This window comes from Babylonia areolata, chromosome 18, assembly GCF_041734735.1.
Source record: "Babylonia areolata isolate BAREFJ2019XMU chromosome 18, ASM4173473v1, whole genome shotgun sequence".
In the NCBI taxonomy this organism is placed as follows: domain Eukaryota; kingdom Metazoa; phylum Mollusca; class Gastropoda; order Neogastropoda; family Buccinidae; genus Babylonia; species Babylonia areolata.
This window is the reverse complement of record NC_134893.1, coordinates 34,711,003-34,728,502: the sequence shown is the minus strand read 5'-3', so window position 1 is coordinate 34,728,502 and position 17,500 is coordinate 34,711,003. Positions and strand designations below refer to the sequence as shown.

Below are 17,500 nucleotides of genomic sequence, written 5' to 3'. Positions count from 1 at the left end.
CACAGACACTTGTTGCTAATGTTAGCGAAAAAAACCACGAGCGACACGTTAAGTCGACATGTCAAATCACAAACCACAACCGTTCGCTCGTTCTTCATGCATACGAGGGATGTTCATAAAAGATCTACCCTGATTTATTTCCGGTTATTACAGGAAGCTAAAACTGCATATGTATAGCAATACATATTTATATGGCTCGCGTGGTAATTTGCTTCTCTGAACTCGTAACAGTTTCTCTTTCACAGGTGCTATGGTGGAGTAAGGTGTGGTAATGGAGCCAGTTGAAGCGGCCATCAGGTTTCTGTACTTGAGAGGCCGCACACCAAGGAGACGTCCGATGAGATGACAGAGACTTATTGGGAGGATGCCCCATTGTATGACGTTGTCAAGCACTGGCTTCGTCAGTTCAAGTGTGGTCGGACATCGTTGGAAACGGCTCCCATTCCCGGGCAGACCACAGTCCGCCATTGATGAAGACACCATTCAGCAAGTGGAGGTCGCCATTTTGGAGGATCGCCGCATCACCGTGCGCCAACAAGCCCAAGATGTGAAGATCAGTGTGGGATCTGTGGGAAAAATCATCCATGACCATGTTGCACTTGCGGAAGTTGTCTGCACGATGGATTCCCCGGTTGCTCACACCTTTTGAGAAGCAGAATTGAGTCCCGTGCTCCTAGGTTCTTTTAGAAAATCAGGGCTTCCTCGACAGACTAATCACGCAGGATGAAACATGGGTCCATCGCTATGATCCAGTCGAAGCAATGGAAACATTTTCTCCGAAGAAGGCACATGTCCAACAGTCGGCGGGCAAGATCATGCTCACGGTCTTTTGGGACCAACGCGGAGTAGTGAAGATGGATTTCCTGGCAAAGGGTACCACAGTTACCGGGACATACTACGCTTCATTGCTGCGGAAACTGCGGGGGGGGGGGGGGGGGGGGGGGAAGGCGGCATGCTGACCTAATGTGTCCGCCTCCTGCGAGACAACGTCCCGGCTCACATGTCGTATGTTGCCCAGAGGGAAGCGCGGTCCTGCCGCTATGAAATCCTTCATCAACCCCCCTTACTGTCCCACCCTCATACCATTTGACCTCATCTCCTTCCATCCATGAAGTCATTTTTGAAAGGCAAGTACTTCCCAGACGATGAAACGCTTATTTCCGAGGTCAAGTTGTGGCTTCGGGCGCAACCTGCAGATTTCTACGGGCAAGGTTTTCACAGCTGCATAAAGAGATGGGAGAAGTGTTGTCACCCTTGCTGGTATTTATGTAGAGAAAGACTGATAACCGTGCCAAGTTTTACTCCTCTCAGTCCACGGGAAGGGGGTCAGGGGAAATCTTTAATGGGCATCCCTCGAAGCTTCCGGAAGAGAAAAAAATGGCGCAGACAGTGGGAGTAATGCTGTCGCCAGGCCTACCGCTCACAACTTCCTCCCAACCAGTGTATTTCTTTTCTGTTCTATCCTCCACCCCCCTTTTTCTGTTCTTTCCACCCTCCCATTCTTTTTCTTTCGCCGATCGATACCAGGACATGGCGATCGCAGGCGGCGGCGAATTTGCTGTGACACTCTCCCGTAATGGGGCGTGCGGTGAGGTGCGGTGGGGGTGGGGGGTGGGGATGGGGGGTGGACGAATCGGACTCGGGATCAGCGCCGTGAGAGAACAGTTCTGCCTTTCGTCTCTTCTCTTTCAGGTGGAGGAAAGTTCTGGGACTCAGCCCGGAACCGTTCATCGACAGATAGGAGTAGTTCACCGCAGTGGGGGGAAATGTTCGGATGTGGTGGTCTCCCTTAGTTGCAGTTTATTATCTTTTTATTTATTTGTTTTTATATCTTTTGTGTTATCTCTCGTGTTGCACGCACATAAATTGGACTTTTTGATGAACCGGAAGCAGCACAGCCCCAGGCCTGACCAGCACGTTAGGTTTATGCAAAGGTCAGGGATCTGTTTTTTTCCTCTCTCCAAAAGTAGATATGGTGTAACCAATATGGATCAGTCCGCACGTTTTGACAACTCCCTGAAACTGAAACTGTAAGCGAAACTATACAAGTGTTTCTCCGTCCCCTTCTTTCCTTACTGTTTTTGCTTTGATAACAAAACTCTTTGTTGACGGTTTCCGAAGTGAATGGTGAATGTTCAGCTTTATCATTCGGTGTTTTGTCGTGATGTGCTCAGTGCCCGTGTCGATTCGTTCTTCTTGTTTGGCCTCGGAACTTTGTGGGAGTGGCATCAGTGTTTCTTTTCTTTGTTTTCTTCTTTTCTTTGATGGAGCTGGTGAATTAGGTCTCATGGCAAATTCTCCAAAAAAATATTTTTTTGGGGGGGTTTAGTTTGATGCTTGGTGCGAGCATCGATGGTTTGGCAGTGGATGAATAACTTCAGTTGTTTTGTGGTCTTTATTGTGTCTTTGGTGATGTCGATGTGTTCCTGTTGCTCTTTTCTTTTTAAACCGAATTTTCATTGATATTGATGAATCGGTCACGCAGAGTTTTTTTCCCCTTTTAGAAATTATGTTAAGGACTGACTGATGATAGAAGAAAAAGCAACTGGATGCGTGATTTACTGCATCGATACAAGAACAACAATATTGAAAATATCAAGAACAAAACAACAAAAACAAACCACAAAGAACATAAAATTTATAAGCTAAAGAAGAATTCATGATATGAATCAAGAAAAGAACAATAACAACAAAAACAGTAACTTTTGAGGATGGTAACACACCACAAAAACACTCGAATTTCACAAGCTAGAGAAGAATTCATGATGTGATTAAAAAAAAAACGTAAACAAAAAACCCGAAGACTTGTTGAGAAACGGGTTAAACAAATTGTTACGGGAAGAACACTGATACATGTCAAAGAGAAAAAGTCGCTGGAAAAAATAAATACCTGACAACAACAACAACAACAACAACAAACACTCACAACAAGCACCCCTTCTCCAAACTCCAAGCCCCAACAATTACTTACACAACGACTAGAATCCCCCTCCACCACCACCCTCCTGCCTACTCCCGCCATTTTCAAACCATGAGCCAGAGCTCCCTCCTGCTGGCAGCCCCGACCATAGACGACTAACTCCACCACCACCACCACCACCACCACCTCCACCGCCACCACCATCACCACCAACAGCAACACCAACAACAACAGCAACAGCAAACACTCACTACAAGCATCCCCCCAGCTTCCAAACGCCCAACAACAACAAACCCAACAGTTAGAATCCCCTTCCACCACCACCGCCGCCACCACCATCATCATCAACAACAACAACTACAATAACAAACTCAACAACTAGAATCCCCTACCACCACCTACACCACCACCATCAACAACAACAACAATAACAAACTCAACAACTACAATCCCCTACCACCACCACCACTGCCACCACCACCACCAACAACACCAACAAACACTCAGAACAAACGTCCCTCCCCCCCTCAACCTCGAACGCCCAGCAACAGCAACAGATCCAGCAACTAGAGTCCCCCCGCCCCACTACCACCACCACCGCTACCGCCACCATCAACAACAGCAACAGCACTAACAAACTCAACAACTAGAGTCCCCCCCGCCCCCCACCACCACCACCACCAAACTCAACAACTAGAATATCCAACAACCAATTCTACGACTAGAATCCCCCCCCCCCCCACCGCCAAACCCAACAACTAGAATCCCCCCGTCCCACCACCACCACCACCACCAACAAACTCAACAACTAGAATCTCCCACCCCCACCCCCACCATCAACAACAAATTCAACAAATAACCCCCCCCCCCCACCACTACCACCACCAACAGACTCAACAATTAACCCCCGCCCCCCGACCACCAACAACAAACTCAACAACTAGAATCCCCCTCCCCCACCACTACCACCACCACCACCAAACTCAGCAACTAGAATATCCTACCACCACAACCACCACCAACAACAACCACCTTCCTCTGCCCCCCAACCTACCCCCGCCACGTCCACACCATGAGTCTGAGCTCCCTCCTGCTGGCATCCTCAGCCACGGACGAGGTGCGGCGAGAGAACGAGGCGCTGAGCGTGGAGCTAGAGGCGGCCCAGCGGGAGCACAAGAAGCTGAGGCAGGTGGTGGAGCAGCTGGCTAGGGAGTACGATGAGGCCAAAGAGCTGGACCCCGTCAGACGGTACCAACGTCTGAAGGTGAGTGTGGTGGTGGTGGTGGTGGTGTTGTGGTGGTTGTAGTGGTGTGGCGGCGGTGGTGGTGGTGGGTTTGTAGAGGTAGGGGAGTGTGTGTTTGTGTGTGGGGATTGGTTGGGTGGGTGACTAGGCAGGTAGTGGAATAACTCGCCAGTGAGTAAGATGAGCCCAAAGATTTGGACTCCGTCGGTACCGGCGTCTGAAGGTGAGTGTTGTTGTTGTGGTTGTGGTTGTGTATGTTTGAAGGTGAGTTTGGTGTAGTGTTGTGTGTTGTTGTTGTTGTTTGTGTTGTTGTAGTGCATGTGTGGGGTGGTGGTGGTGGTGGTGGTGGTTGGGTGGGTGACGAGACAACAACTCATCGGAGAGTACGATGAGGGTGAAAAAGACGATACCAACGTATGAAGTGAGTGTGTTGTTGTTGTTCTTCTTCTTGTGTGTTTGCGTATAAGTGTGTGGGGGTGGTGGTGGTGATAGTGGGTGGGCGGGTAGGTGGAGGTAAGGGAGTGTGTGTATGTGTGTGTGTGTGTGTGGGGGGGGGGGGGGGGTGGCGGGGTGTGGGAGGGGACGTGGGTGGTTGGGCTGATGACGAGACAGGTAGCAGAGCATCTCGCCAGGAGGTATGATGAGACCAAATAGCTGGACTCCGTCAGACGTTACCAGCGTTTGAAGGTGAGTGTGGTGTTGTATGTTTGTGTATGTGTGTGTGCGGGGTGGTGGGTGTGTTGGTGATGGGTGGGTGGGTGGAAGTAGGGATGTGTGGTGGTGGTGGTGGTGGTGGGGTGGCTGGGTGGGTGACTTGGCAGGTGGTGGAGCAACTCGCCAGTGAGTATGATGAGGTTAAAGAGCGAGACCTCGTCAGACGGGTGCCTACGTCACAAGGTGAGTGTGGTGTGTTGTGTTGTTGTCGTTGTTGTTGTTGTGTGTTGGGGGTGGGGGTGGGGGTTGAAGGTGGATGAGTGTGCGTGCGTGCGTGCGTGTGTGTGTGTGTGTGTGTGTGTGTGTGTAGTTGGGGTGAGATTTGGGGGGGGGGGGAGGGGCGCGGGTGGTAGAGGTAGTTGGAAGAGGCTTCGGCCTCAAGAAACTGAAACTGAAACTGGAAACTTGTCGGTCTCCCCCCTCCTCCCCCGCCCCTCACAATCCCCCACTCCCACCCCCGCCCCTTGACTCCCCTCCCCACCCATCCCCCCCCGCAACAGGGCATGGCCAAGCGGACGGTGCTTCACTTACGCCTGGACCCTGACAAGCTAGGAGGAGGGGGTGAAGCAGGAGGCATCGTGGGGCTGGCTCAGGGCTGCAAGTCGTCCACCTCGCATAGCCAGGGCCAGAAACGTCGAGAGGAACGATGCAGCAGTGAGTAGTTTGGCGTTGAGGTGGAAACGTGTGGGGTCCTGAATGTGTGTGTGTGTGAGTGTGTGTGTGTGTGTGTGTGTGTGTGTGTGTGTGTGTGTGTGTGTGTGTGTGTGTGTGTGTGTGTGTGTGTGTGTGTGTGTTTATCTGTTTTTGTCTATGTCTGTCTCTTTGTGTCTGTCAGTCTGTGTTTGTGTGTGTGTCTCCCTGTCTCTGTCTCTGTCTGTGCCTGTCTCCCTGTCTCTGTCTCTGTCTGTGCATGTCTCCCTGTCTCTGTCTCTGTCTATGCATATCTCCCTGTAGACGTCTGTCTGTCTGTGTCTGTGCCTGTCTCTCTGTGTGTGTCTCCCTCTCTGTGTCTGTGCCTGTCTGTGTATGTGTCACCCTGTATGTGTCTGTCTGTGCCTGTCTCTGTGTGTCTCTTCCTGTGTCTGTGTGTCTGTCGATTTGTGCCCGTGCCTGTCTCTCTGTGTCTTTGTGTGTCTGTATGTGTCTGTCTGTCTCTGTCTCTTTCACGTACACACACAAACACATACGCATGTACATACCCAAACACCCTTCCACGCAGCGCATGCACACACACACACACACACACACGCACACGCGCACACAAACACACACACGCACTCTCTCTCTCTCTCTCTCTCTCTCTCTCTCTCACACACACACACATACACTCACTCACTTGATGGATTGCAGAATCCCAGTTGTTACATAGTCCGATTGGAGTGTTCCTGTAATGTGACACAAGTATAATTGTTTTGTGTGTGTTTTTGTGAGTTCTGTTGATTTTGTTAATTGACATTACATTTTAGTGTTTATGAGTTGTTGACTAGAATGTTCTGATTAATCCTTTTTTATATTCCCTATTTACTGATAATATACATACACACGCGCACGCACACATACGCATACCAACGAACACATGCAAACATACGCACACACACAAACACACACACACACACACACATGCACATACACCTACCCACTCCCCAAAATACACTCATATCACATATCACTCAAAATGACGTTAAATCAAAGTAAGAACCTCCACCCAACACACTAAGAAGCAAGAAGAAGAAGAAGAAGTAAGAGGAGAAGAAGAATAAGAATATGAAGAACAAGAAGAACAAGAATAAGAAAGAGGAGGAGGAGGAGAAGAAGAAGAAGAAGAAATCCGTACGATATAATATACACAGTAATACACTTTGGAACCTAAGACGGAGAATATAAAAAAAAGACCATTTTCCACAGGGATATATATCATAGTTCAGTTATTTCGTACCAGGCTACACACACACACACACACACACACACACACACACACACACACACACACACACACACACACACACACACACAGAGGAAACGAAACGAAATGAAACGAAACGAAATTTTATTTTACCAGGGTAATGAGGTAAGTAAATACATGAGAGAGAGAGAGAGAGAGAGAGGGAGGGAGAGAGAGAGAGAGAGAGAGAGAGAGAGAGAGAGAGAGAGAATGAATGAATGAATGAATGGTTTATTCATATAGGCCATTGCCCCTCATGAAAGGGTGTCAGACAAAAACAAATGTGAGAAGAAAAAATAAAATAAAATAAGCAAGACAAATATCATACGTTGTCATGCAGTATACACTTAACTAAGTAGTACACAGCAGATAAATAACAACACGCCTATTTAACTGAACTCAATAAAGTAATCGTGTCATCAGAAGTGGCACAAGCTTAATAAATGAATTTTACGACGTAAGAGTGGATCGAAGCTTAAACGCTTTGTACAGATAAATTGAGAAATTTCTGATAGTTTGTTCGTGTGTAGATGCCATAAGTAGCGATAATCTAAACTGACTAGGGAACTTAAAAAATTTCAACGGTATGTATTGCATTCTTAAGTCATACATAACAGGACAGGATAGAACAAAGTGCACTTCATTTTCCTTCCCCTTCTTACACAGTGGACATAATAAATCAGACTCATCATGTACTTTATAACGGTGACTATGTTCTGCAATTTCCGAAATACCAAGTCTAAATCTAGTCATTATATACTTTAAATGTTTATCTATATTCATCAATAAATAGGTTTTGACATCGGGTATAGTACAAAAGGTTTTATAGGCATTAAATCTTTCACTGTTGTTAACATGGAAATCCCATTCTTGCCATCTACAAGCAATAAGTCTTTCTTTAAAAGTCCGAAGAAACTCATCAATCCCCTCTACACCTTGATTAAGCCATACATACCCAAATCCAGTTTACAGCGTATACTTGTAGCCCAGTTTCTTTTGCCACGCGCATCAAGATCAAATAACATTTTATAGGCTTTGTGAGGCAGTCTAGATTCATGCATTCTCAGTAACTTTAACCAATACTTAATGCATTTTATAACTGAATTTATATAGATAGGATATCTGTTTGTTTCCCCGTATATCAAATCATTGGGAGTTCGCTCTTCTACGCCTAAGAACTTCTTAAGTGCAAATAAATGTATCTTTTCACACTGAAATGCAGCTTTATCGAGTCCCCATAATTCGGCACCATATTGGACTATTGGTTGAATCTGTGAGTCAAACAGCTTTAAATATATGTTTAAAGAATTACATTTCAGTTTCGATAATTTCTGTAAAATATACAATAAAGCGTTTTTTCCCCTACTGTTAAGATCGCTACAGGCTGCCCCAAAACTCAACTTTGTGGAAAAGTAAATTCCTAAGTATTTATATGCATTAATAACTGGCATTACAACGCCATTATAAAACCATCTTTCCCTGGCAGCTAAATACCCTCCTTTCCTGAATACAACGATATTGCTTTTATTCATGTTTACTTTTAAACGTAGAGCTGAAGCCGCATGATATAAATTGTTAAGCTGTGTTTGTAAACCTATCACAGTTTCGGATAATAAAGCAACATCATCAGCTAATAACAGTATAAATAATTCAAAATAATTAGGCATCAATGTTGCTCCATGTCTACCTTCTCTGATTACTTCTAATGCTATCTCATTAATAAATAAGGAAAACAGAACAGGACTGCAAACATCACCTTGCTTTACACCACGGGTACAATTAATGTAATCTGTTAATCTGGCACCACATCTAATTCTGGCTTTAACATTAGTATACATACTATAGATACAACGAAAAATCTTACCCTTAATACCGCTTTTCAAAAGAATAGGCCATAATAAATTTCTCTCTATGGAATCAAAAGCTCTCAAAAGAGAGAGAGAGAGAGAGAGAGAGAGAGAGAGGAAATAAGGAGAGTGGCAAAGAGGATAAAGACGCGAGGAATTCCGACCCGTTATATCGTCAGCCTCGCAGAATCCAATCTCCATTAACAAGGTTCAGCGACTCGTCCAGAGCATCCGTGCCGGCTTACAGCACAAGACTCTCTCTCTCTCTCTCTGTTCTTTCTCCATTTTCTTATTCATCACGTTCCTTTGGAATAAAGCCTTGCATTCTCGACTGTGTGGGAGTCCATTATGTTACCTCTCCCTGCCCATCCGCTATCATAACAGCGAAATAAAGATGCCATGTATTTCAGCATTCTCTTTGCTCAAAAGGGGCAAAATCTATTTCCCATTGTCATAATTGCGAAAGAAACGATGTCTTGAAGGTGTTAGTGAAACGACATAAAAAAAACAACAACCACCAAACGAATATGGTTTTTGTGAATGTGTCGGTTTTTATTTTTATTTTTATTTTCATTTTTTGTTTTTCTTCTTCTTTCTCCTCAGTCATCTGTCTGTGTGCCTGTCCATTTTTGTTTTTCTTTGCACGTTCGCGCGCGAACATTTTGCACGCACAGTCCTTTTTCATTTGGATTTGTGTATCTGTGCGCTTAAATTTCGTTTTTGTCTGTCACTCTGTTCGTGTGCCTGTGTGTCTAATGCTGCTGTTAAAAATTTCTGCATGATTATGTTATCACTACTACAATGCTGCTGCTGCCACCATGCTCTACTACTGCTACTGCTGCTACTACTACTACTGCTGCTACTACTGCTACTGCTGCTACTGCTACTGCTGCTACTACTGCTACTGCCCTACTACTGCTACTACTGCCCTACTACTACTACTATTGCTCTACTACTGCTACTGCTCTACTGCTGCTACTGATCTACTGTTGCTACTACTGCTCTACTACTGCTACTGTTCTACTACTGCTGATCTACTACTGCTACTGCTGATCTACTACTGTTACTATTGCTACTACTGCTACTGCTGTTACTATTGCTGCTACTGATACTGCCACTACTGCTGCTACTACTGCTACTGCTCAACTACTGCTACTGCTGCTACTACTGCTGCTATTGCTGCAGTTGCTGCTACTGCTGCTGCTGTTGCTGTTATACAGTTAAAAGTACTGATGCTGTTAGAATTGTTATGGACAGATCTACTCGCTCTTACTTTTATGTCTTGTGGAGAGAGTGTTCTCATTTGGAAGAACAGTTTTATCGATTTTCCGTGGTGGACTTTCCTGGTTACAATGCTTTTCACGCAATGAAGAGATTGAGGGTGGGGGGTAGGAGTAAAAAAAAAAGGAAAAAAAAAAGAAAAAAGGAAAGAAAGAAAGAAAAAAAAGCGAAGACCTGTGGCTTCTTCTTCTGTCTGTCTCTCTGTTGTCTGTGTCTTTCTGGCTCTCTCGTTTTGATTCGTCACACACAGACTAGTGCCCCCCCCCCCTTTTCTTGTATCGTGTCTAAATGTACATTTGTTTTCCAATGTATTAGATTTTTTTCAACAGAATTTTGTGAGTGACACAAATACTTGTTGCTCTTGGTTGTTTTACGAGCTGTGTGTGCAGCGCTTTATTAACAGGGGACCTCAGTTTATCGTCTCACACAATAGACGAGCACTCAGATCATCGCTCAAGACCTTATGGAAGGTGATTGTTGATCAAAATTACGATCCATTCAAGTCGGGTGAACTACACATTCCTCAATTTTGTCCCCCTTTTTGTTGTTGTTGTTGTATTTGTGTGCTTTGTGGTGTATCTCTTACAGTGAATTGTTGGACAGAAATCAGTCCGAGTCATAAAAAAAATTCGTTGCCATGAGTTCTTTAACGTGTGCTAACTACGTTACGTGCGTTACGTAAAGTATCACGGCTTGGTTCGTTTCTTTTCCAGTAAGACTTGCATCCAGTCAAGGATCAGTGCAAGAACAAACCAAAAAACCAAATAAAACCCCCCAACCCCCCCAAAAAAAACCCAAAAACCAAAAAACAACAACAAACAAACAAAACAAAAACCCCTTCTTTCCGTCCCCGACTATGACGTTTGAACCTGGGATCTTTTGCTATCCACAGGTACGCGCGCTTTGACCAACAGGGCAGCACCTAAAATTCTCATTTTCTAGAGGGACCATAATTACGTTTGCCACAAATACGTTTTCCATAATTGCAAAATTTTTAAGTGTAACGACATAAAAAATAGAATGTCTGCAATATTGTGCAATGGCTTTGCAATACTCTCACTACTACCGAGCTTTGTATAACAAGGGAAAACTTCGCGATGGGCTGCTCGCGAGGGGCTGCTGGGTCCTGCGGGCAGTGTCCAGCCTATGGTATTGGCTGTCCGGCCTCCTAGCATCCCTACATTGTGGGTTTCGTCGCTTTTTGCAATACTCGTTCAGCTTCAGCGACGCCATCATGGATACCTCTAACACCAACTTCAGCCGTGCTCAACTCGATTCTCAGGATCCTACGGACTCTGTGCGTAGTGTATCACATGTAGCCTACCCCTGTCCTCCATACTGCGGCGTAAATGACTCTGTGTTCTCACACAACCAGCGAGTGAGCTTGCAAAATAATTACACAACCACTCAGGTCATGATGAAGAATTCGCTGAATTTTCCTTGGCTGTGGCCGACCAGCAAAAGTGAATCATCTGTCATGGGTGGAGTGACGGGAGCTAGCAGTACAGTCTAGCTCATGTTCAGTCATGCTGTCGGCTTATTTTGAGTCCTGTGGGCAAGTTTCGAATTCTCTTTGGGATGTTTTGAGTCCTGCTATGGCATATTGAATCATCGGGCATGTTCCAAGTTCTGTCGAGGCATATTGTGTGGTTCTCGTCTAGCATGTTATGAATTTTACTCTGGCCTCATTTTGAATTCTGCTCTATATACTGAGTCCTGCCACGAGTCATAGTATGAGTTATATCGTGACTCTACATTCTCTGCCTCCTGTGAGCAGGTTTCCAAACGTGGTCTCGAATCACCACTGGAGAGACCCATGCGAAATCGACCATAAGAAATCGACAACCTGGTAAAGTCATGGAATCCGATTAGGATTTTCTGCGTTGACTGAAAAAAAGCAAGAAAAAAAGCAAATAGTGCAGGGCTGAAATGCACAGATGTGGAGAGGAGAACAAGATTGATCAGTGCGATGAAACTAGGCCCGCTTCACAGAGAGGAACAGCCTGAAGGAGATGCTCAAGTCTGGAGCGCATTGATACACGCTCAAGAAATCTCCTTTGACAATAATCTTGATGATATCACCACAACCACCACCACCACATTTCCATTATCACTGCTGCTACTACTACTGCTGCTGCTGCTACAACTGATGATGATGGTTTGGATAATAATGATGACGATGATGATGACAATGATAAAAGCTTCTTGCACACACAAACGCGCTAATACACACATATATACACACACGCACGCACCGCACCCCCCCCCCACCAACTGACACACACATACACACACACACACACACACACACACACACACACGAGAAGACCTCATTTTCAAACAACACCGTAGAATAGGAGCGCAGCCACTTCATGACGTTAACAGCACGGCATCTGAGCCAGTGCGCATGACAGAAGAGGCGACGGAAGTGACCTTGAGTTCTGGGCTGACTCTTGGTCGCCATTTGTATGCGTCTCTTCGCCGGCTCTCAACCGTAAACAGCTTCCCGAGATCGCCGGCGTTCTGTCGTTTTTTGAGGGCTGTGAATCGTGTTGCGTCATCATGTCATCTGGCCTCGCCCCCATGATTTTTTCTGTGTCTGCTTTTACCGTGTTACACTGTTACACTGCTGATTAATTGATTAGTGTGGGGTTCTGGTGGGTGCGACGTTTTGCCTTGTGTTTTTATTCTCTGTTTTTGACCCTTTGTCTTGTGTCACATTGTTGGTATGATTTCTTGTGTGTGCTTTTTTTTGTTTTGTTTTTGTTTTTGATAAAGCATGGTTTGTCCGCCTGCTGAGTGGGTTATGAACACATCACTTAAATATGTATATCTATACACGCTAACTATTGCCGTGAAAAGAAACTCTAGGGAGAGCTGGACAATACAAAGTCCTCAGAGAAGAAGCCCCCCTCAGTCAAGTGTTTCGGCCCTTAACTCCTTACACTCTAAGGGGGCCGGGTTGCACCCAGGTCATGACTCCTGGAAGCCCTTGTATTGCCGCCCTTTTTTTTTCCTGGTCCTCAGCAGGTTCGAACCCGCGCCTCCAGGGTGGTCGCCACTTCAGGACTGAGTCACCTTTTCTGGCAGACGTTTTAACCAATTTAATAGGGAAATTTAATGCCTTCTCGACCAGATCCAGCTGGAACTCTTTTCTGGTGCTTCTGCCATTGCCTTGACAGCCCATGTCCTCTCTCTGCCAGAAATCGACAGCTGTTTTATGAGGCTGCAGGCAGATGCGTCCACAAACCCTCTTGCATCAATCTCTATGGCGAGGACTTTGGCTTGGAAGCCATGTGTATTGTATTGTCGTCCTTTGTTGCTTTGGATCTTCTCTTCTTCTTTGCGTTCGCTGTCACACGGTCCGTCTTCACCCAGGTGGCAGATACAGTTGTCCTGTCGGCTTCCGTACGTGGAGCTTGGATTTGCTCTGGACAAAGCTCATGATTGCAGCAGGCGGGAAGCCGTTTCTCCCATTAAGTTAAAACTGTTCCGGTTTTGGGCATTAATCGACTCGGCTCGTCGTTGCACCTGATCGTGATTGTTAAAAAACAACAACTTCTTCTTCTCCCTTAACCCTTTCACCGCCAAGCTCGCATTTATGCACAGGCGTGGTAGAGGACCCATGTCACTGAAAGGTGACCATTCATTGGTCTGTTATCCAGGAACCTACTGCTCTTAATGTTCGGTGGTAGGATAGGCTATATTTTCTATATATCGCAGAGGGAACCCCCAGCTATTCTTAGCCACTGTCTTTTCTGTGTTTAAACCACAAGGGAATTTTGTACTCTAAATCGACTGGCGGTGAAAGGGTTAACTCTGTGAAGTCACTGGGGCACCACACAGAAGAACCGTTCACCGGATTCCTCCAGGTCTGTCAGTTGTGTGTCAAAACCAGGATCAGTCTATGTAAAAAAAAAAAAAAAAAAAAAAATTCTGTCTATTCTTCAATTTTGTCAGAATATCTAGTGACTTCCACTCCGCCGGTCTCTCACGTTCAACAAACTCACGATGTTACTGGGAAGCTCGAGCCCTTGCTGAGACAAACCGTGTCAATCCTCCTTCTCCTCCTCATCTGTGACCTTATTTCCACCCACTGCAAGTCCGCAATAAGCAGGAAATCTCAGCAGTGGCGGAGGGAGCCAAAAACGAATAACTCACTGTGCCAGTGGTCGCGCCAAGGGGAGAGATTCTGTCATTGAAATCGTCGCCGCCAGGGGATATAGAAGTGTAATGCCAGGAACGTCCGTTTTCATCGGGGACGTATTGGGTTTACATCGCGCGGGCTCCCATTTACATTAAATTTTACGCATGCGTCCGCACGAGTGTCTGTGTGCGAGAGCGCAAACACAAACACAGGCTTACAACGCACTCACGCAAGATTTGACGCGCGCGCACACGAACACACGCGCGCACGCACGCACGCACGTACACACACACACACACACACACGTGTGTGTGTGTGTGTGTGTGTGTGTGTGTGTGTGTGTTTACAGAGACGGTGAGAGACAGAGACAGAGAGAGAGAGAGAGAGAGAGAGAGGTACAGAGCGAGTGGATATAATTGCAAAGTTATCATGCAGATTCAATGAGCTGGACTCATTTACTCGTAACTGATAATCCGAAGTCTCTGTTACTTCCTCCTTCTCTCTCTCTCTCTCTCTCTCTCTCTCTCTCTATATATATATATATATATATATATATATGTGTGTGTGTGTGTGTGTGTGCGTGTGCGTGTGTGTGTTTGTGTGTGTTAGAGAGAGAGAGAGAGAGAGAGAGAGAATGTCAACATTGCTTTGAGAGACAGTTTTCAAAATCTATGGAGACATGCTCTAGAGGCGAGTAGTAAATGTTTGTTTTATCGAAATTTCAAAAGTGGATTTGGTAGAAAAAAATATATGCCAAATGCCTGATAATTACGTTATCAGTTTCTTCAGATTTCGAAGTAGTAATCATAAGCTGGAAATAGAAACAGGGTGACACAAAGGCATACCACGAGAGTTACGGCTTTGTAAGGTTTGTAACATGTCTGTGATTGGTGATGAGTTTCATTTTATAATGGAATGTCCCAATTATGATCAGTTACGAAATAGATATGTTCCTAAAAATATTTGTCTCCAAAATCGGTTTTTAATTTTTGTAATATGCGCGATATGCTCAAAGGAGGCAAAAAAGTCATTTTAGCTCCAAGTAAGATGATTAGATTTGCAAATGTTGCCTAGCTATACTTTTGGAGTTAAAAGACATTTGTGTTTTCTCAACTTTTATGTGACATCGTTGTGTATTTGGAAATGTTTGTTCTGGGCATGAAAAGTTTATTTTGCAGTAATCCTCCATACTCCAATAGGAGTGAGAGGACAATTAATAAAAACTTGAAATAGATTTATGGATCATCACTTTGTTAAAGAAAAGGGTTTCTGTTTGTTTCTCAAGGACATACAAGAAAAGAACAACAAGAAGAAAAAATATATGACAGACCATCTCATAAAAAATGGCAATCCCTGTAAGCCCACGATTTCTCTTATTTTGAGAGAAATCGTGGGACTGCGAGAAATCGTAGTCGTTGCCCTCCCATGTTTCTCTCAATTGCTCTCTCGTGGGAAGTCCCCCTTATTTTTATCAAAAATATTTTCTTTGTCATCGGAGTTAGTTTCTTGTCTTTTCCCAATGCAAATCTAAGAGAAAAGTGAGAGAGAGAAAAAGAAACGAGAAATGGGGGAAACGACAACGACGATAATGATGATGACAGTGGCGTTAGCGAAGACATCAACAAAAGATGGTGAAGGTGATGGCACAGTACTGGTTTAAAAAAGTGTGAATGTATGTATATGTCAGTGAGTGAGTGAGTGAGTGAGTGAGTGAGTGAGTGAGTGTGTGTGTGTGTGTGTGTGTGTGTGTGTGTGTGTGTGTGTGTGTGTGTTTCCTTATGTGTGTTTATTTAGCTGGTTGATTTGTTCTTTTTCACTCTGTTGTAAAATATTTTCATGTTCTTAGTGTCTTCCGTAAAAAAAAGAGAATCTATTTTCAGTGCAGTCTTGGATGCGAAAGGAAGCAGACACAAACAGACGAGCAAATAAGCAAACATGAAATGGAAGACATTCTAAATAAATGTGACAGAAAAGGTTGCATCACAACAAAACTATTTGGTCCAGTTTTCAGGCGCACTACGTGAGGATAAAGCATTGTGAAACATCTTTTTTGCTATCACATGTATGTAGAAAGTTGAATCATTTTTATTTTATTCCTTACATCTAGGAAAGATTCGGTGAAAGGCATATTATACTATATAATATAATATATTATGTTATATTATATTTCTGTTTGATTATACACATTGCCTGAATTTCGTTTTTTGCTATTGAGTTCCGATGTTGAATTTGAGGTCGAAGCATTGTAGTGATACATGTTATGTGAAATACAATCAATAGTTGTGTTTCAGTGTTATTGCTGTTCATGTCTTCGCTATCGCCACTGTTATTATTATCATGGTCGTCGTTGTAGTCGCCCCCTTTTTCTCTCTCTCATTTTTCTCTAAGTTTTGTATTGGGAAAAGACAAGAAACCAATTCCAATGATAAAGGAAATATTTTTGATTACAATAAGGGGGACTTGCCCCACGGTTTCTCTCACTTTGAGAGAAATCGTGGGATTGCGAGAAATCGTGGGCTTACAATCCCCCTTTCGTTCGAAAGGTGTCACACTCTCGTCAGTTCACTCTGTGCATGTGATGACAGTAATATGTCAAGTTCTTAAACCCTTGTCACCCCATGCCAACAAACCTCTTTGCAGGGAAACGACGATAATATGTCAATTGTCACCACCCACAGTAGACCCCTTTGCAGGTAAATGACGATAATAGCATGTCATGGTGTCTCTCTCCGTGTCTCTTCCCGTGATGATGTGATTTTGTTTTTTTTCCACTTCTTTGTCTTCATGTGCTCGTGTGTAGTATAATGCACTATTGTACACGACTGTATTGTCTCATGTTTGGCGCTTAGATCCCCATTTCGAGGGGGGTTTGCGCCATATGAGTACAATATATCTATCATCATCATCACCATCATTATCATGTCACAGAGATGACGCGACAGGACGTGCACGCGGACAACGCGCGCAAGACGGAACAGCTCCGCGAGGTGAAGCGCAAGTGCTCCATCATCCGCGACCTGATCCAGCAGCTTGAAGCCAGCTACGACCACTCCAAGCGCTACCTGCTGCCACAGCGCTACCGGCTGCTCAAGGACATGATCAAAAACGTCACCCAGGACGATCTCTCCAGGTAGTATGTGGAGGGAAGGGGGGGCTGGGGAGAGGGTGTGAGGGTGAGTTGGGGGGTGTGACCCGACGCGACAGGTAGTCAAGTCATCCAGGCCTGTCAGTGCGAGGGCTTAAAAAATATTTATTTATTCATTCATTTGTTTGTTTGTTTGTGCTTAATTTTTTTTTTATTTATTTATTCATGATTACCTTGTACGTCAGGGCCCGTCTAGTGTGTAAGTCCTATCCGTATCTGGTGTGTAAGTCCTGGAATGGCCCTGCCCTGTACGGTCATGCT

At 44.8% G+C, this 17,500-nt stretch overlaps 1 protein-coding gene across 2 annotated transcripts in view; it reads left to right on the top strand.

Annotated features, from left to right (window-relative positions):
- The window catches only part of LOC143291956 (uncharacterized), a 48,201-nt gene extending 30,965 nt beyond the window's left edge, over positions 1-17,236 (top strand). For both annotated transcript variants that reach the window (XM_076602107.1, XM_076602106.1), the window contains exons 3-5: positions 4,027-4,184; positions 5,378-5,531; positions 17,023-17,236. In XM_076602107.1, the coding sequence (XP_076458222.1) occupies positions 4,027-4,184; positions 5,378-5,531; positions 17,023-17,228 (518 nt within the window). In that variant the 3' untranslated portion in view covers positions 17,229-17,236. The remainder of the gene's footprint in view (positions 1-4,026; positions 4,185-5,377; positions 5,532-17,022) is intronic.
- Positions 17,237-17,500: the final 264 nt, after the last annotated feature.